Genomic DNA, 18,141 nt, shown 5'->3' with positions numbered 1-18,141 from the left:
GCCTTGTCGGTTGGTTTGGGGTTTTTTGTTGTTGTCACAGACTTTTCACCTAGGAACTGAATTGTAGGGGCAGTTGAGCCTACCAAACCTTGAGCCATGCAACACCATCCCCACTCATAATGGTAGCAGTAGGAACCCATCAGTTGTTGGGAGTTAAAGTGGCTCAGCTTTCCTGCAGTTCTTTTTGCAGGTGGAGTTTCCATTAGGGAGTATTTTATGGTTCTCATCACAGCCTTTTATATCCTTGCTCTAAATGTACAGCAGCAAAAGAAAGTTGAAGGTGCAATTTCTGCTGGCACCTGCTCCTTGAGAACAACATGGAATAACTAAATGGCTGCACTAACCACCACAGCATATTGTAACCATGCTTTTCTTTCCAGCAGATGGCAAAGAGTTCAGCATCTTGCTTCTCCAGGATTGTATGTTCCACTTAGGAAGTCTTTATCAAGACTTGTTCTAGGATAGTCCTGTTTTATCACTTTACATGGAGACATTCTCCCTGGTAATCTGCATCATGTAGCACTAAATGAGCCTGACTTCTGCACAAAGCCAGCTGCCACATTTTGTCACCTCTGAGCAGCCCCAGCAGGCACAGCCTGTCCTCAGCCCTGGCCACTGGCCTAGCAGTAACACAGAGCAAGTGGTTGCCCTGAAACTCTTGTGGCTTCAGTGCGAAGCCTCCCTTCTGGCTGCTGGAAGCTTTAACCTGTACTGAGGATTTGTTTTGTCTGGAACACAGAGGCTGTGCCTCCCAAGGTGGAGCATGTGCAATAATTGGGAAGAGACTTTTTGGGATCCTGACAGGCACAGCAGCCTCTCATCCAGAGCAGGGAGAGGGAAAACAAGTAATGAACAGACCCCAGCACTGATGTGTAACAGCTCAATGTTTCAGGCATTTCAACTCCCTTGTGCTGAGACTGTCTGGGAATGATAAAGATGCATTTTCTGTTTGAAATAGGTGCAGTACTTCTTCAAGATTCTGGACAACTAACAGGCTCCATCCTCACCCACTGCAACAGACACGCACACAGAACTGTGTGTTCATTCATTTATTTGTCCAATGTTTCAACCTGACTGAAATACAAGATCAACAAGAGCACTGTACTCCTGGCTATTATTACATGTTAGAACATAGAGTTTTGCACTTTAGACAACATTTAACACCATTCTATGGGGTACTGCATTGCTTTTATAAAGTTTAAAATAAAGATTTATTTTCAAACATGTGACTTTGGTTTATTTCATACATTACACTTTCTTGCAGAAAAAATAAAATTGTACAACTGCATAAATATAAAATTCTTCCACCATGAAAATGGCTAAAACATTCAATAAAGACATTAGCACCACAGTGTGCGATGCCTTCAGCAGGAAAAAAAAAAAAAGAAAAAGAAAAAGATAAGAAAATATACAAAGCAAAGAGTTATGCCTATCACTGCGGAGAGTGATAGCCTGACCCGGTCTCTCACACAACATACTGGAGGATAAGGGAAGAGGTGGAGAGAGAGACAGCATTCACTACAAAGCACAGTACACAATCACCTAGTCTCTTTGACTTCACTTAAGTTAGTTTCCCTGCCACCCCTCCAAATAAAATACCCTAACACCACAGAAAAGCCAGAAGCCTTATGGAGTGCTGTTTAATATTGTCTCACAGGTGGGTCTTTCTTTGAAAAGGAACAAAATAATGAGAAGTTTCATGCCAGTTCTAGTCCCATTGAGTATTTACACCTTGGACAGCAAAAGTCTTTGCTCACAAGAAGTAGAAAACAGATACAATACATGGCTTGAAAAATGACCAGAGTATGCACCTATAGTACTGTACACTAAATAAAATACACAAGGCAGCAATACTTAGGGGCCAGAAACACTGCTTACTACAAGTCAGTTATGGAATCATAATTTATAGTAAAAATGGGCATGTCCCAAGGCTCAATTTTGTTTTCTTTTGTCATTTACAGTAGAATAAATATTTGTCACTATTGCTACACTTTGTTTACATTCTAACCTAGTAAATGCAGAAAGCTAGTGTAAAGCATATAGATTACGTGTAGGTCCCATACGTATGACAGTTTGTTCAAGACTAGTAGGTTTTCTTTTTTGTTCTTTTTTTTTTTAACCTTTTTAAATGGCTAGGAGGAGGAGGAGGGAAGGAAGAGAGTTGTGCTTACGATCAGCTGCTTTTTATGTCGAATTTAATATCAAAGCGTCCCTGGAAGCGGTCCTTGTCGCTGTAGACGATGTTCTGCCCGTAGGCCCTGCACTCCACACGCACCTCCACATCATAGGTCAGGTTGGTGAACTGCACGGCTACCAGTGGCTGCAGGTACCGTGGCTGCAGCAGCTTCCCATAGTAGGGGTAGTACTGCAGCCCAAAGCCAGGGTAGCCACCCATCCCATAGTACTCCACCGTGCCAATTTTGTCTGCATCTTCCTCTCGCTGTGGGGGGGAAGAGGAGGCACAAGAAATGACAACCACCCAAACTCTGGCAGCCCTCAGCTGTATAAACAGCAGCTGATTTTCAGCTGAGACTCTGATCTCCCATTTGGTCAGTGCTGGTCCCCACCAAGACAGTACAAGAGCTGCCAATGGTTCACAGGACGTGTCAGCACACATCAGCCAGGAAAAGGGCTTTGCTTAATTTAAAGCCACAGCCACTTACACAGTTAGAAACCACCAGAGTGTCCCATGGTACAATTGGACAGGCTTTGGCTACAGAAACTTTGCCGTTTCTCAGCTGCTTTTGCACATGCCAAGTATGAAATACCTTCCGTGGTGGCCTTTTTATTTTTTTGGCTCCAGCACCGCACTAGGAAGCCAAATGGCTACTTTTGACGATACCTTTAACTATCATGCCCTGCTTTTACCCCACTTTGTGAAGGTAGCACTAACTCATCCATCAGCAGGGCTTTAAGAAACTTCTGTTATCCCAAGTAAGAACTACCCCATTTGTCTATGGAAAGGCAGGCGAGGGGATAACTACACTTGGACAAAGGCTTAGTCATCCCCTGCAGCTTCCCAACTCTGCTCTGTTGCATTTCCAACTTACCTTGGCAACACAGTGAACAGGGATGAGATTTGGGTTGTATTTTGCCATAACCTCAGGAGGGAGGCTTTCATTGACTGGAGCCTAGAAGAAATCCAGAACAAGGGGACGTTACACACTGGACACTCCTCTCCAGACTGGAGCACCTTTGCAGCAACAAAGATCAACAGTACTGAACACACACCATTAACTGGAATCCCTTCTAAGCACGGTTCAGAGGCAACAGCTCTCAGTGGTTCTTGGGACAGACAAGTAGTGTAACACAACTGGAAGCAGGGGATCTTGACTCAATCAGAACTGCTGGCTGTTCTTACAGCTTCACCTGCTGCAGATACGAGCAGGTCAGGCTGGGTGTAATTCCATGGTGTCCCTGGGGAAAGTGTTTCATGGCAGAGTGTCTGTAGCTAGTGGTGCTCATTTTTGCAAGCTCAGGTAGTGGCAGGATTGCAGTGGTGCAGGATTTGCCACCTGCCTGCCAGGTGTGTGCAATCAGGACTGAAAATGCACAGGATAAAACAAAGAGTGGCAGTCTCACCATAATACATTCTGCTAAAATGTTTCCACCACGCATCAGATAAACCAAAAGTTCTCATTTCTTGTAGCACAGGACAAGCTCCCTTCGAAAGAAAACATTCCTCAGGACTCCTCAGCACCAATTCCCACCCTCAAGTGCCCTGACAGATGGGAGCGAAGGTGGCCTAGAACGCCATTTGCACTGTTCTCCATCCAGAAGACAGAGTGGCAGGTTTTGCACGCCACCTTATTCAACAGCACATGTTTTGCCACTGAATACTTAAAAGAAATTTTTAGCATTTTAATGCACTGGGGGAAAAAAAAAACAGAAGGAAAATCCATCAATACCCAGATTAACACCCTCTGGCATTATTGCAGATTTCCCTTCGGGTGAAGGACACAGCAACCAGTTGGCAGAGATACCCTAAAGCCTCTGGAAAACGACACTAAATTCACTAAAGACCTCCTCGCCTTTCTTTCAGCTGTGCCTGACTTTCAAATGTAGTTTACTCTTTAGAGCCTGTGTTTCACTCTGGTATTTAATATTAGCATTTCATAAATTAATTAAGCAGTTATGGCAAGACGGCACTGCCTGAGGAAAACAATGGAGTGCATCAGGGCATGAAAAATTGTACTGATGTTACTACAGACAGGGTTGGTCTGGGATGGTGCCATGGAAGCATACAGGAATTTAAAATGGAATTTGGCATTTGGAGAAAACACCCCTTTACAGCAACTCCAATAGCAGGCTCAGAAGTTTCCAGATAAATAACCAGAAGGTTGCACTGTGAGGTTCAGTGCTACTTGTTACCAACTTGCAGTGCACAACATTCATTGCTTTTCAATTAAAAGCATATTTAAAGCAAATTACTCAAATTGTCTCAGTTTGTCCTCTGCAGAAAGGGTTTAATACTGATCTCTTTCTGGAGACCAAAAAGCAGGTACAGCAAATCTGCAGCCAACCCTTCTTCCTGATCAGTAGCTTCTGCTAGAAAGGGAAAAAAGATACTTGCCTGAGGTTTGAAGCCAATAATTCTGTTGAGCTTGACAAGGATGCACGGTTTGCCATCCTTGTAGCCGTAGGTGGGATCATTTAATCCAGAACAGTTTTCCAGCCATTCACGTTTGAATTTGCAGACCTTCTTCTGGCCCTGGGCATCATTATATGGTCCTCTCTCTTTGTATTCAGTAGGTGTCTCTGTCACAGCAGGGGAAGGAAAACACAACCATATGCAGTGGGATCTTGTGCGTGTCACTTACACTTTCCTGGGCAGGTAGGATTTCCCTCACCAGGGCAGTTAAGGCACTCCACAGACCTATGCCCAGCCACCCCCCACACAGGGCTGCTCCCAGACCAGCAAGTTTTATGGAGCTTTGTTTTATAACTGAGATTTCTTCTAGAGTCATCTGGCTGAGAGACTAATTTTTTTCCAGGCAGCTTTTACAAGTGGGTTTCCCTCATATTTGATAGAGGCATATTATGAAGTGAGAGTCTCATTCACATGATTACAAATAACCTATTAAGGGTAAACACCTCCCAGATGTTTGACTGCATGCACGAAGAGGACCAACACTAGCTTTAGCAAGTCATCAGTAAAACCCCTGTGGCTTTCAGAGAGAATAAGGTCAGTGCCATCTTCAGAGTGAGTTCTCCAAGTGAAATGTGAGGGTTCCCAACCCTACAATAAGCTGCTAAGTGGCCCAGTGTGGTCTGCCCAAATGAAATTAATGAGCAGCTAGTTAACACACATGCTGCTGGAAACCACTGAAGACCAAGACCACCACTGCTCAACCTCAGCTTCTGGTGGGCCTGACAGAGGTCATTCAGTCATCAGCTGTAGGAAACAAATCAAGACTTACCTCCACAGTCCTGAAACACAATGTTTTCAGTTTGTTGCTCAGCACTGTAGTCCCTTAAGAAATTATCAAGGTTCCTCACATACGGTTCATAACTTCTGGGTTCAGAGGCAGTAAAGGCAATTTCTGTCTTTTGAACCTGGGGGACTTGAGTCAGTCCTAAGAAAAGCAAAATCAGGGAGAAAACATTAAGTACACCTCAGAGCTGCACATCCTCCAGGCAATACCAAGAACATAACTCCTAATAATAATAATAATCTCTATTTTTCAGACTTAAGAACTTTGACAAAACAGCTTAAGCTTACTGGAGAAGAGGTTCTCTCTTTCCAGCAACTGTCTTAAAATACTTATCACAATGTTTGTGTCAGGTAAAAAACCAAAAATCACAAAATGGAGAAGTGAGGCTACAAATCTAGGCTTCCTTCAAGAAAAACAGCCAACCACAGGTTCACTGTGCACTTCTACCTCCTCCTCGAGGACAGAAAAGAAGTGGCATGTGAGATCAACCACACAGAACACGAGTATCCCTAATAGGCTGCTTTCAGTGTCTGCAAACTCTGTGTTTAAGATACAGCACAGCTCTCCACTCGTGAGCTCCTGCAACAAAAGACAAGAGGTTTCCCAAGTCCAGTCACGCTCTGCCAGTTGGAATCCATGTGGCCTTTGTGTCTCCCCTGTGGGATGCGGGGCAGGAGACATTTCTCCCTTAGTAAATTTAGCTGCCTAAGCACTGCCTCCTCTGTTTTTACTGCCTAATTGGCTATTTCTGACTGTAAAACTCATCTTCTGGGCTCTCTTATCAGCAGCTCATCACCAAGGAGTTGACTAGGAAATGCCACCACACAGAAGAATTGTTTAAAAGACTCTCCATTTTCTGGGCTGTGCTAACCAGCTAGATATAGAATATAATAATGATGCACGGAGAAGAGACTATAAACAAGAAATGCCTACAGATAATGAAAAGCACCATCTCCTTTGCTCTTCATTGTGGAGCTTGGAAATAGTTGCTCCTGTGCAATGTTTAGGTCACATTTTAATTGAAAGTATTGATGCATGGCTAACACTTTTAAGTAACGGGAACCAAGTTCATGCTGCTTTTGTGGCAGCCGCTGTAATTATTGAGGTCCTGACTTCAGTTTGTCCTCTTCATTTTAGCAAGATCAAGAAAAGGAGCAACGGATCAGCATTTGCTCTGACAGCTTTCAAAACAGGCCTGTTGCCAAGAAGCTCCTCTGGTGCAAAACTCAGGCAGCTTAGCTGGCTGGCCCCAACCCACAAGAGCTTGTGACTCCAGCAATTTTTCCAAAGCCACTTGAGTGCTTCAGCTCAGTCCCTCCACAAACCAACTCACCACTCCCCCCCACCCCCCTGCCACTACACACTAACTTGGAATGTGTAACCTAGGACAAAGATTACCTTTGTTCCCCTAAACAGCTCCTGATCACCAAAGATTGCGAGAAGTCCAGCAAGGAGCTCTGGTGTCTCAAGTTTAATTCCTGAAGCAGCTTTTAACTGCTCAAAAATCCCTCTGCTACAAACAGACCAGGTTGAGTTTACAAGTTTAGAAGCAATTCTCTCTTCCTCTAGCAGAATGACATCCTACCCTCCAAAGTCAGTGGCTTTCAACCCTTTTTCAAGCAATTACTAGTTTTCTTGCTTGACAAACAGTTATATATAGAAAAAATACGCCAGTTTCCATTTTAGTAAGGGACTTCAATCCCATCCTGCTAAGCCCTTCTCATGTTACCACTCAGCTGGGAAGAACAGACTCAGTCACCTGAAGTGACTGTCTGGAACTGCAGCAGAGGCAGGCCAGGCCTTGGGTCCTCTCCTGGGTCTGTCATTTCCAGAGTTCAAGTTACAGGTGACATACATATTCACATACATATTCAAGTGTATAAATATCAAAAAATAAGAAAACATGGCCAGGCTTGTTAAGTTTCAGTCAGGCAAGTGAAGTTGTCAGTTTTGCTCGGGACCTCCCCATCTCTGTTTCTTTTCTTGGCCGAGGTAACACATACGGCACCCACACAGGCCTGGCAAAGGTGATGTGAAGGTCAGCAATAAACCCTGTGGTTTGTAAAAGGCACCCAGTAGAAGATCCCTGTTCTCTCTTTAAGAGATCCTGGCCATTGATAGGTGAAGTCCAAAGCCAACCCTCTGCCCATCAGACAAGTGACTTGGCTGGAGAACAGACTGCCATCCCAAAACATCCCTGTCTTGCACATCTCCACAGAACTGCCATGAAGCCCAGGCAGTATGTCCAAACAGCTGTTCCAGCGGCCAGCACAAAGGAACCACTGTTCCTGCCAGGTAGCCCGTGGCCCAATCTGGGCTGTTTTCTGCCTAATTGGGAGCATTTCCAGGTGGATGGACGAACCAGAGTAGATCAGGCTTTGGCACACACAAGTGGTTGCTTTAAGATAAGAGCAAAGTGGAGATCAATCTTCCCACTTACAAAGCAAGAAAGACAATCTTTATGAATATTAAAGACTTGTAATGAAAAATACCTTTATCCTAATTAAAAAAACTGTGTTAATGGCTTCTACCACAACCTCCATTCTCATATGCCTGCAACTGACTGGATGCAAAGCCTAAGCCCTGATGTCTCATTTCCTTCTGTACATCCCATAGGCAAACTAAAAGCTGCAGTGGTGTTAGAAGAGCAGGGCTATCACTGAAACCTTAAGCAATCTTGTGTGGAAAACCAAGCATGTTGTACAATGTTGTGTTCTCTGCAGAACACAAACCTTTCTGGAACATTCTCTCACCCCCACTTGGCAACTTAAGCAAGCAGGACAAGAAAACACACTTAAAAGCCAAGCCCTTGCAGTACTACCTGGCATGTATTGCTAGACACCTAAGGAAGTGTGTGGCTGGCATAAATGAAGCTTTTAGGGGCTGCATGCACTTGAGGAAGCCATTCATGAGCAAGTCCTATGGGGGGAAAGAAACAAACCCACAGGTGCTTTCAGAGCCAGGAGTCTAACAACCCCATCCTCAGACTATAATATGTATGACACAGCTCTGCATCTCAAGCTGTTATGACAGAGATGCACCGTGGTGTCACATGGTTATGCTGTTCGTTCCACACAAAAGAATGAAGTAACTCATTGCTAAAATACTGACAAATTAGAAAATTGCCACAACTGGCACTTCAGAGTGCCTTGTTACGAAATAAGACTCATCTTCACTTGGCTGACATTGTCCATATAAATGATGAGCAATGCCTTGAGTTGGTAATGGACACCACTTTTTGTTGGCTGTGACTATACAAGGACATCAAGCACCAAAAAAACCCCACGTAAAGTCATTTGAGTTTTTTTTCAGCTACAGTTGCACTTCCAAAATGCCACTGCAGATTAAAATCTTGTTTATTCAAGTTCATTTATAAACAGTTTTCCACATAGATTTTATCATTGTAAGCTGCAAGAGCAAGACTTCAGGAGAAGTATCCTGAGGGTAAAGAGGAAGAAACTAAAAGTGGGAAGTTAGGCTTGTTATTAGGAACAGTTGTATAAGGCCATAGTAACCACTCTTGCTCCATCACACTGTGGTCATCTCCAAGTACCATGCAATCTTTGTTCCAAATGAGTATGAACACTCCTAAGATGGCACAAACAACAAACTGAGTGGTCACTACACCCTCCCCCAGCTCACTATGTGAGGACAGATTTTAAAAGCCACCATATCAAACAATGTCCTTCCAAGCTTCCAGTCAACCTCATCCCCATAGAGCAAAAAGCAGGTGTGAATTTTCTGCAAACACAGCAAAACCTGCTTGGCTGCAACATCCTAGAGACTGAGATTTTCCCAAGCACAGGTGCTGCTGAGATGAGAGAAGCAAAGAAGTGCAACTTCACAGGAGGCAGCACGCATTCCTTTGAAGCCTCCCTGTGACCTTCCTGCTGCTGTCCAAGCTAAATAAGCCATGTGGGGGACACACACCAAAGCAGCATTTCTGTGATGCATTCACTGCCCAGCAGTGCCTGAAGCAGGAACACCCGAAATCCCCTGGCTGGAGCAGGGATTCTTCCTTCCAGCTACCACTGACAAAGCTTTGCTTCAGGCTGCAGTGAGCTCCGTCCCCTCAGCCAGGCCGTGATGGAATGCTGTTCCATGGGACACACACCACAAGATGGCAGGATACACAGCTCCATTTGTATTGGGGTAGGGAGGGGGAGTGAAGCATTATTTTTTAGGGATGATGCTTAAGAGGCAATATCCTCATAGTTCACTAGTAGCAGGGTAAGTGCTCTGTGTTCAAAGCAGAGTCCGAGCCTGCAGCACACATGGAACTGGGAGCTGGGGCTGTTGCAATGGCAGGGCTGGATGGGCAGGTGAACTGCACTGTCCCTTCCCCCAGCACAAGATGAAAGAACGAAAAAAAATAGTGTAATGGAAAGGTACAATACTCAGCTTGCCCTGAAGCCCTGTATAACATTCCTGTTGTGTTCAATGCAGAAACCAATTACCATATTAATGGCACTTGGCTACAAAAATAGCACTTTATGGCTTTCAATGTTATACCCATGTCAATAACTCAATACAACACCCTGTAGGTTCTGCTGCTGTTATGAAATCTGTTGTATTTCAGAACAAGAATGATATTATAGCAGCCCTACAGCATTTTTGCTTGCAAATCCTGAAGGCAAGTTAGTTTTCCCTTTCTCAAAACATTCTGGGCTGACATAACAGTGACTTGCCCAAGAAGGACAGAGCACTGTAACAACAATAAAAGCAGCTTTTCTGGTTCCCTAGAAAATCCAGGATTTTATCAGGCTGCCAGTATACTTACTTGACTCACAAATTTTCCCACAAGAACCAGGAATTAGAATTGCACAGCATCCTACTTTATATAGTTCATCAGCTGCAGGTGTCTCAGATCACAGAAATTTCAAGTTTGGTGCTCACCACACATGTTCCTTGACAGAACAGCAGCTGTGCTTGAAGCACTGGGGAGAATCCTGCACAGCCTGAAAACACAAGGATTGCTGGCCCCCAAACAGCAGTGCAGCCACTCACTATGTGTCTGTGTCTCTGAAAGCCTGCATTAAAAGGCGATTTTGGACTCACAGTTTCACGGCTGCTGTGCTATAGGACAAGGAATGTACTAAGTGCCAGCCTCTGCCATGTCCTACATCAGCTTGTCCACATCTGTAGGAAGTGCTGCCAAATGATGCTCTGCAAAGGATCCTATTCTATTTACTAATTATTTCTTTGAAGTTTTATGCATATGCCATTGCAGCTTGGTTCAAAACCCTTGTTTACTGGCTGCCCACTGTCACACATTTCAGGAGGTGGGATTTTGTTCCCCTTAATTTCAGTACCCATCCTGAAAGCTTATTACAAAAGATTGCTGACAACTTCGTCATCGTTCCTCCATTTTGATTTTTGCAGCACACACTACAAGAGTGTCTTGAAATTAAATTCCTTTTCTTTGTTAAAAAAAAAAGCCCCAGAAAAACTTGTGCAGTATGCAATTAAGGTATTAGTAAAAATCCTCTGAAGTCTGAAGGCTGAAGTCTTCCACAAAAATTTTACCAGAGCTGCTTTGAAATTGGAATCATAAACTGCTGTTTCACAGAAAGCAAACAATTTACCTAGAACAGGTAATTATGTGACATCTGGCTGAACAGCAGATCTATCTGGGTGAGACCTCAGATGGGTGCCTTCGCTAATTATTTCATGAAGGGGAAAAACACATTACTGAGTAACAGTTACCCTAGAATTAGCCATGTTGGCTTTTCAGATCCAGCCAAGGGCTCTGGGAAGTATCAGTGACAAGTCTTTCCTGCAAATGTAAGGGTCCACTGCAGGGATTAAAAGAACTGCTTTCAGTGCTTAAGACAGCATTTGCCCCAGCCATGGTGGTGGTACATGAAGAAGTATAACACACTAAGACAGCAGTTCAAGCCTCTGTTCTGTGTTTAAAGCATGCTGGTAGAAAAGCAGTTATGTGGAAAAGATGACTTAGCTGATCTGCAACACCATTTGGTGACTGTGACATTCCCTTTGTTCAGAGCAGGGATTCACAGCACAGCATTGCAGGCAGTGGAACTGCAAGACACAGCGCACCACCAGGGCTGACTTGTGCAGCGACAAGCCATCAGCCTCACAATTGTCACTTAAATACCACTGTTATTAAAAGCTTCTGAACTGTTTCACAGAGCAACTGAAGATGGATCGTTAGGATGCCCAGGCCAGGCAGCCTCAAGGTCATTTGCAATGTGGGAAAGCAGCAGTTGCGCAGCTCCCCCTGCACTCCAGCCGCAGCGGGAGCCGGATGGCGCAGCGCAGCCTGGGCAAGGGCCACTCACTCCTTCTGCCCTACCCAAGGCTAGCTGGCCACAGGCACTGCTCAGGCATCATTTTGAACAGATATTTCCATCTCTGTGAGGACAGGTCATACATCAGCAGATACCAGACCCACCCTCTCTACACCTCCCATGCCAGTCAGTTGCAATTCCTATTAGTGAGTGCCACAGCATCTCTAGAGCGTGGGGTACTTTGGTGTTGGATAAAGCAATTCCATGAGCACTCCCAGAATTGGCACTCTCCCCTTGCTCCTTGTGCATGCCGCTTCCACTGATAGAGCCAACATTTTGTCTTTATCCCTTTACTTACCCACGTGAGTGGTTCTGAAGAAAGAAAAACTGAACCCAGCTTCCTCATACAGCCTGTTCCCAAAAGTGAAGCCTTTTAGCCTCACCCCATCACTTCAGCTTAGGAGAAGGGAAAACCAAAGCAGGTTTAAGTTCCTCTCAGAGAAGAGACATTTTTCCTGTGATGGAACCTTTAATTCTAGAAGATTTTCTTCAAGCCCCAGTACTATTAACACAGAAGGCTGAGATCATACCCACCCCCTACAAATATGTGTTGCTGCAACAACATGCTTATTTCATCCTCCTTCTTGAGGTGAGTAACCAACCCCGCCTTCCCAGAACAGCTTGCACAAAGTCAAACACGGGCCTCCTATTTAGTTACCTGGAGGTGCCACTCGATCCTGGTATTTGGGCTCGAATTCGCTGACAGTGAGCAACATCACTTGGATGGTCCCAATGAATATACCTGCCAGGCAACCGTAGAAGATGACATAGAAGAGGAGGATCTTAACTGCAAGAGAAAACAAAGAAAGAGTAATCAAATCAAGTCCTCATGAAAGTCGTGTTTCAGGACAGTACTTCCAACCTTTGCCACTTGCAAGGAGGTGCCCAGCACACAGAATTCTGATGTTGCAAAGACATCTATTTAACAGTGAGATTATACCCTGATGCAGACAGGAAATATAAGGCACTCCAGTTGTTTGGTGGTGGGGAAACATGAGCCCCTGAAAACTTAGAAATCTGTAAATCAGGGTTTGGGCTTATAAAATATAAAAATAAACCACATTCCCCCACACCTCAAGGATCCCTTGGCTGACCCAGCACCACCACCACAGGCCCTTGCACTTGACATAGTCAGTGATCCAAGTGCTTGCCCCACAGCAAGCATGGGTGTGCTTGAAGGATACTCATTCCACACAGTTCTGGGGCTCAAAGCTATTTCCAGGAGCAGTACCATTAAGTGTTTCATTCACAGTTACAAGCCATTGTGAAGCCTGATCTCTTCTAGTAATTCAGGCCATGACTTCAAAAAAAAAAGACAAGGGTAAAGAGTACAGGCCCAATTAACTTCAATAGTCCATCTCAAATGTAGGAAAGCACTCGGGCACTGCTCATACCAATTAGAGAATGAATTACATAACAATCAAAGACTGAATGTAGTTTCAGTCCAAAAGAAATGTCTAGAATCATCTTGAAGGGGAACTGGGAAGAACTGAGAAGAGTCTGGAGATGCAGCCCAGCTCTGGGTATCAGTTACCAGTTTACAAGGATTATCTGAACAGATTAACTGCAGGGTAATATGGTGTTCTATGAACCACCATCTACAAGGCCAGCCCATACCAAGCAGCTGCATTGCTCATCAGGCTGCAGGGACAGACAGAGGCCAAAGACAACTTCAGAGCGAGCCTGCTTGATCTCAGACTGTCCTCACCTAATCACAAACAAAACAGCTGTAGTTTATTCGAAAGACTTGAAGTGATGAGCTACCAGAGAAGGGGAATAAGTAGTGGGTGGAAATATTCCTCCTCACTGCCCAGCTCCATTAAAAAAACACCCTACATCATTAGAGAAGTCTCACAATGAAAGCTGGCAGTTGTGATTGTTCTAAGTCTCTGAAAGACAGGCAAACAGGAGGGCCACCCAGAGAAACAAAGGCTGAGGGACATTGTCGGAAAGGCACTCCATGCTCTTGTCTTCCTCGCACGCACGCGGTGCTCCAGGAGTTAAAGCACTCTTTGGTATCCAGGCAGCATAAAGCAAATGGCCATGACGTCATGGACGTGTGGAAATTTTTTCCAGAGCACGGTCACAGGAGGTGCTGTTGTAACAAACCAAACACTAATGCTGTTGTCTGCAGCATAATGCCTTTGAGTTTTGTAACATCAAAAGGCAAACACTGGGAGGTAGCTTATTTAATCAGGTTGCCAGACAGGATGCTCTAAACGCCAAAGACACCTTAAAGGTCAAAACCACTCCAAGATATCAGAAAATACGCAGTGGATCTAGAAATTGTGCATCACAGGGTTGAAGGAAAAAGCTTCTTGCAACAGGTAGGCTTATAACAGAAGAATCTGATCTGTAGATCGACTCAGCAAATAGAAATCAGTCCTAGGCAGATAGGTACAGACAGTGGGAGAAGGACCTGGTTGAACCTCCACGTTTGAAGCACTGCGCAGTTGCCTGGTGCCTCAGGAGCACAAAATACCTCTCCATGCGCACTCACAACCCCATTCTGCTCACGTAAAGATACGGCAGAAGCCTGCTCTAGTCCGTCTGCCAGAGGTGCCTGCTCTGGACGTGGCACCTCCGGGCCGATCCATTACAATAGGAGCTGAATTCAATATCGCAAGGGTGGCAACATCAGCTGTGGTTGGCAGCAACTGGAAGACTGTTATTTGCGTAAAGAAATTAAAAACCTCTTTAAGCTAAATGCAATGAATACAGCACAAGCATTTATGAGGAATGCACATAGAGCCATTTCCTTCTTGCGGAGATATTAAGTCAATTGCTCTTTCTCAGCGGAGTAAAACTCGCTTAGTTTCACATATCCAGAGAAAACAGAAAAAAAAAAAAAAAAAGCCTCTGTAAGGTCTATAGCAGATGAGAGCTGGGAGGTCAAGGTCCCCCGACGGCGATGCTCCCGGGCCGGGCCAGCCACCGGGAAAGGAAGGAGACCCAAGGACGAGGCGCCCTCGACAAGGTCGGCCCGACCCCGCCTCACCCCCGGACCCACCTGGAGCCGCACTCGGGGGGCAGCGTTCGCCAGCCACCGCGGGGTCCCAGGGGACACCGAGGGAAGCGAACAGGGGGACCCCGTCCGTCGCCAGCCCCCCCCCGCCCCGGCCGCAGCCCCGCCGCAGCCGGCGGAGGCGGAGCGCCGGGGCCGTGCTGCAGAGCCCGCCGCATCGCCGCCCCCCGGCCCCGCACTCACACCAACTGCCCCCGGTGCGGCCCAGCAGCTCCTTCTTCTCCGAGTTCCAAATGAATTTCTTCCAGTTGCCATCACCGTCCTTGGCCTTCCCGCGGGCCATGGCAAGCAGCGGGGTGGGCGAGCGCCGTGCAGAGATCTAAAGCCCTCAGCGGCTGGAGCGGACCCGGAAGGTGCGGGTGGGCGCGCCCGCCCCGGCGGCGCCGGCCCGACGGGGCAGAGCGGGGGAGGCGACCGGGGGCGGGGATGGGGGACCGCGGGAGCGGCGAGGGGAGCACCACGGAGCGCACGGGGCACAGAGCAGCCGCGCTCCCCGCGCAGCGCCCCTTCATATACACCGCGGACTCCGCCCTGCCCGCGCCGCCGCCAATGCGGATCGGCCGAGCGCTCTGCGGGCGGGGCCCGGGGCGGGAGGGGCGCAGTGGGGGCGCGCCGGCGGCGGGAGCGTCAAGGAGGGAGGGGGCGGGGGGCTGCGGCACCTACACCAGGGGGAAGGGTGGGCGCGGGCCGCCCGCGGCTCGCCGGAGCTCCGACCCGCTGGGCCGGGCAGGTGCGTGCGCGCTACCGCGGGCGCCTGTGTGTCCGCACCCACGCACCTGAGCGCGCTGGTCCGCACACGCGCCCGCCCGTTCCCGGTATTCCCGACCCGCCCGCGCCCTGCGGTCCCGGCTCCCCGCAGTAGAGCCAGTCGGCCGGGCGCTGCTGAGCACCGTCCGTCTCCCAGCAGGAGCTCCCGGCGCCCCGTACGGCCGCCCGCCCCGCTCCGCCGGACTCGCCACACTCCGGCGGGCTCACCGGAGTGTAACGCGACTGCGGAATCATGAGCGCCGACAGCACTCCCGCCCCGGCCCCGAGCTCCGTCGCCCGCACCCTGGGAGCACCAGCCGGGAGGGGCGGGCAGGAGCTCCCCAGCGGCAGCAGGACTTGCCCGTCCCCTGTGGCGGGAGGGACACGACTCACACACGCGACAGCCGCCGCCCTTGCGGGGTGACCTTCAGGGCACTGCACAAACGCCACAGCCGCCTCGGGGTCGGGGAATACCCAGCCGTCGGCAGCGCACCCCGGGCCCAGCAGGGTGGGGTTGGGGGGTTCTCTGCGGGGACACCTCTGTCATCACAGGTAACCCATGTGCCTTGGTCCCCTGGTACCATTACAGGACAGTTAAATTAAATTTGTGCATGCAAGCCTACTTGAGTTTACTTCTGAACTTCCTGTCGGGTTGTAATATTGTATTCCACATATTATCTTGCCCCTAAGCTACTGATACATTCTCTGAACTTTAGCTCCATTTTTTCATCTTTTTTTTTTTTTTTTCTTCTTCTAAAGGTCTGGAGCTGCAATGAATGCACATAAGATGAGCCCTTCCATAATACTACCTAATACTACCTAGCAGGTGCACATTCTGGCAGTTCCCTGCAAGAATGACCTAGCCTGGAATCAAGGATCACCCAAACTCAACATGCTCTTCTCAGGTCTCAAGAAGAAGTGGTCTGGCCACCACTATCACATACCCTTCCTAAGCTGTTAAAGGGAACAAGTGATAATGAGTCACCCTTCTCCATGGCTACAATCCTGAACCAGCCCCTGAAGCAACTAAGGGACCTGCTTTTTTAGGCTTTCAATCTTACTTTGCTGGGGCCACTCAAGGTCTAGGTCCAGACAGGCCCGATACCCTCAGGGTTACAACTACACTCATGGCAGTGACTGAGGATGGCTTCCTTAGCTTTAGACATGCAACCAGACTTCTCAAAGCCATGAAGGCTTATGGGTTAGAGACACACGGAGGTTGGGTGCCTAGATGGCCGCATGTGTTTAATTGGAAGTGGCTGGTCTGATGAATGCATCATGATACATTATACATGATCAAAGGGAGCCAGGTGTGCCACACAGATTTTCATCCTGGGTTAGGAGAATCAGCTCTCAGTGGTGTTTATGTGATGGGAAAAAGCTGGAAAGCCATGGGAAAGAGGGTAATTGACATCTCTCTTTTCTTCTTGGTGTCTGGTCAGAGCCAGTCTTTTAAAGAATCCTGGTGATGGTGGTTGATAACAAAAGCAAATACAGACAGCACTACCCGATACCCAAGCGAACATCATCTACGCTACAGGGAGGGTACTATCAGTTACAACCTAAGGCAGCTGTGATTACAATCAAACCAATAACTACACAAGCACTGCTGAAGGAAAAAACATCCATTCTTGACTCCTCAGACCACAGTGCAGTTGCTGCTCTTGCCAGCTAGTCTGTTCCTCTCAGCTGCTGGGCTGAGAGCTTGCAGCTGCAAGTCTGCAGTGGCAACAGAAGAGCTGAACCAACTATCCTTCTAACACCCAGGGTGCAATTTTATAGCTCAGGTGTGCTACCCTACAAAGGACAGCAGTTAGGGAATTATGTATGGGTGCATGGTGGTGTCACCCAGGCATGATATCTGCTCACCAGACAGCCCTGCAATGTTATGTCTCATGTTTTCTACAGGACAGGACCCAGTTCATCTGCCCTGTGGGAGAAACAGCACATGAGTTAGCTCAGGGCACATGCAACAGCAGCAGTCTGTGCAGCCTCTCCTTCCTGCCTACTGCTTGAGCAATAGGGTCATCCAAAATAAAACAGGCATGGGACATTCAGGGAGGTTCAAGGTGATACTGAAATCAGAGATTTTAATAGGAATACACTCTACCAGAGCATTATTTCCTATGACCACAGAAAGTGACTTTGAAGAAATCAACTAGAGAAGATCTAAAGAACTGTATCACAATTACATAGTAAATGGCCACCTAGAAACACGATCTTCCTCTGAGCACAGCACACCATCACTACAAGCTCCAGTGCTGCTGGTGGAAGCCGAGCTGCAGGAGCTTCTGACTTCATCAGTGTTTGTTCAAGGATCACTGGGAAACTTTCTCATCTTCCTGCAAGCATTTGCATTTCTGTATAAATACACAGACAAGTCCTGTTGGGTTGGTGGTGGCCAGAAGTATCAAATCCCTGTGACTGCACAGGCTGGGGCATGCAGGATGTGGAATGGGCAAAATGCCCTTTGTGAGGGTCTCAAACCATTCCTGCCAACCTTTTACAAAACTGCAGACTTTGTCCTGTGCATGCTCAGGACATGCACTTTACCTTGATGTCTGTGAATTATCCTCTCAGAATCAGCAGAACTAATAGGCAATGAGGTGCCAAATTTTATTCA

General features: G+C 47.2%; 3 protein-coding genes across 7 annotated transcripts in view; 2 read left to right on the top strand and 1 right to left on the bottom strand.

The window, feature by feature from the left end:
• NME7 (NME/NM23 family member 7) overlaps window positions 1-1,411 on the top strand; it is a 91,430-nt gene extending 90,019 nt beyond the window's left edge. For all 4 annotated transcript variants that reach the window (XM_039717930.1, XM_039717929.1, XM_039717931.1 and 1 more), the window contains one exon: window positions 959-1,411. In XM_039717930.1, the coding sequence (XP_039573864.1) occupies window positions 959-991 (33 nt within the window). In that variant the 3' untranslated portion in view covers window positions 992-1,411. The remainder of the gene's footprint in view (window positions 1-958) is intronic.
• On the bottom strand, window positions 1,035-15,252 carry ATP1B1 (ATPase Na+/K+ transporting subunit beta 1). The gene is made up of 6 exons (XM_039717933.1): window positions 14,955-15,252; window positions 12,405-12,533; window positions 5,421-5,576; window positions 4,574-4,758; window positions 3,051-3,131; window positions 1,035-2,440 (listed from the first exon to the last, which is right to left on the bottom strand). Exons 1-6 carry the CDS (start codon window positions 15,052-15,054, stop codon window positions 2,174-2,176), a joined length of 918 nt encoding a protein of 305 aa, XP_039573867.1. The 5' UTR covers window positions 15,055-15,252; the 3' UTR covers window positions 1,035-2,173.
• On the top strand, window positions 15,176-17,741 carry LOC120506400 (translation initiation factor IF-2-like). 2 transcript variants are annotated; one of them, XM_039717936.1, is made up of 3 exons: window positions 15,176-15,501; window positions 15,679-16,070; window positions 16,278-17,741. In XM_039717936.1, the coding sequence occupies exons 1-3, from the start codon at window positions 15,198-15,200 to the stop codon at window positions 16,302-16,304; spliced, it is 723 nt and encodes a 240-aa protein (XP_039573870.1). In that variant the 5' UTR covers window positions 15,176-15,197; the 3' UTR covers window positions 16,305-17,741. The 2 variants fall into 2 exon arrangements, with proteins under 2 accessions (XP_039573870.1, XP_039573869.1); XM_039717935.1 differs by lacking the exon at window positions 16,278-17,741 and having other exon boundaries at window positions 15,679-16,140.
• The last annotated feature ends 400 nt before the right edge of the window (window positions 17,742-18,141 follow it).

Source organism: Passer montanus, unplaced genomic scaffold (assembly GCF_014805655.1).
Source record: "Passer montanus isolate IOZ18808 unplaced genomic scaffold, ASM1480565v1 scaffold39, whole genome shotgun sequence".
Classification (NCBI taxonomy): Eukaryota; Metazoa; Chordata; class Aves; order Passeriformes; family Passeridae; genus Passer; species Passer montanus.
Note: the sequence above shows the minus strand (reverse complement) of the source record. Positions and strands in the feature narration are given on the sequence as shown.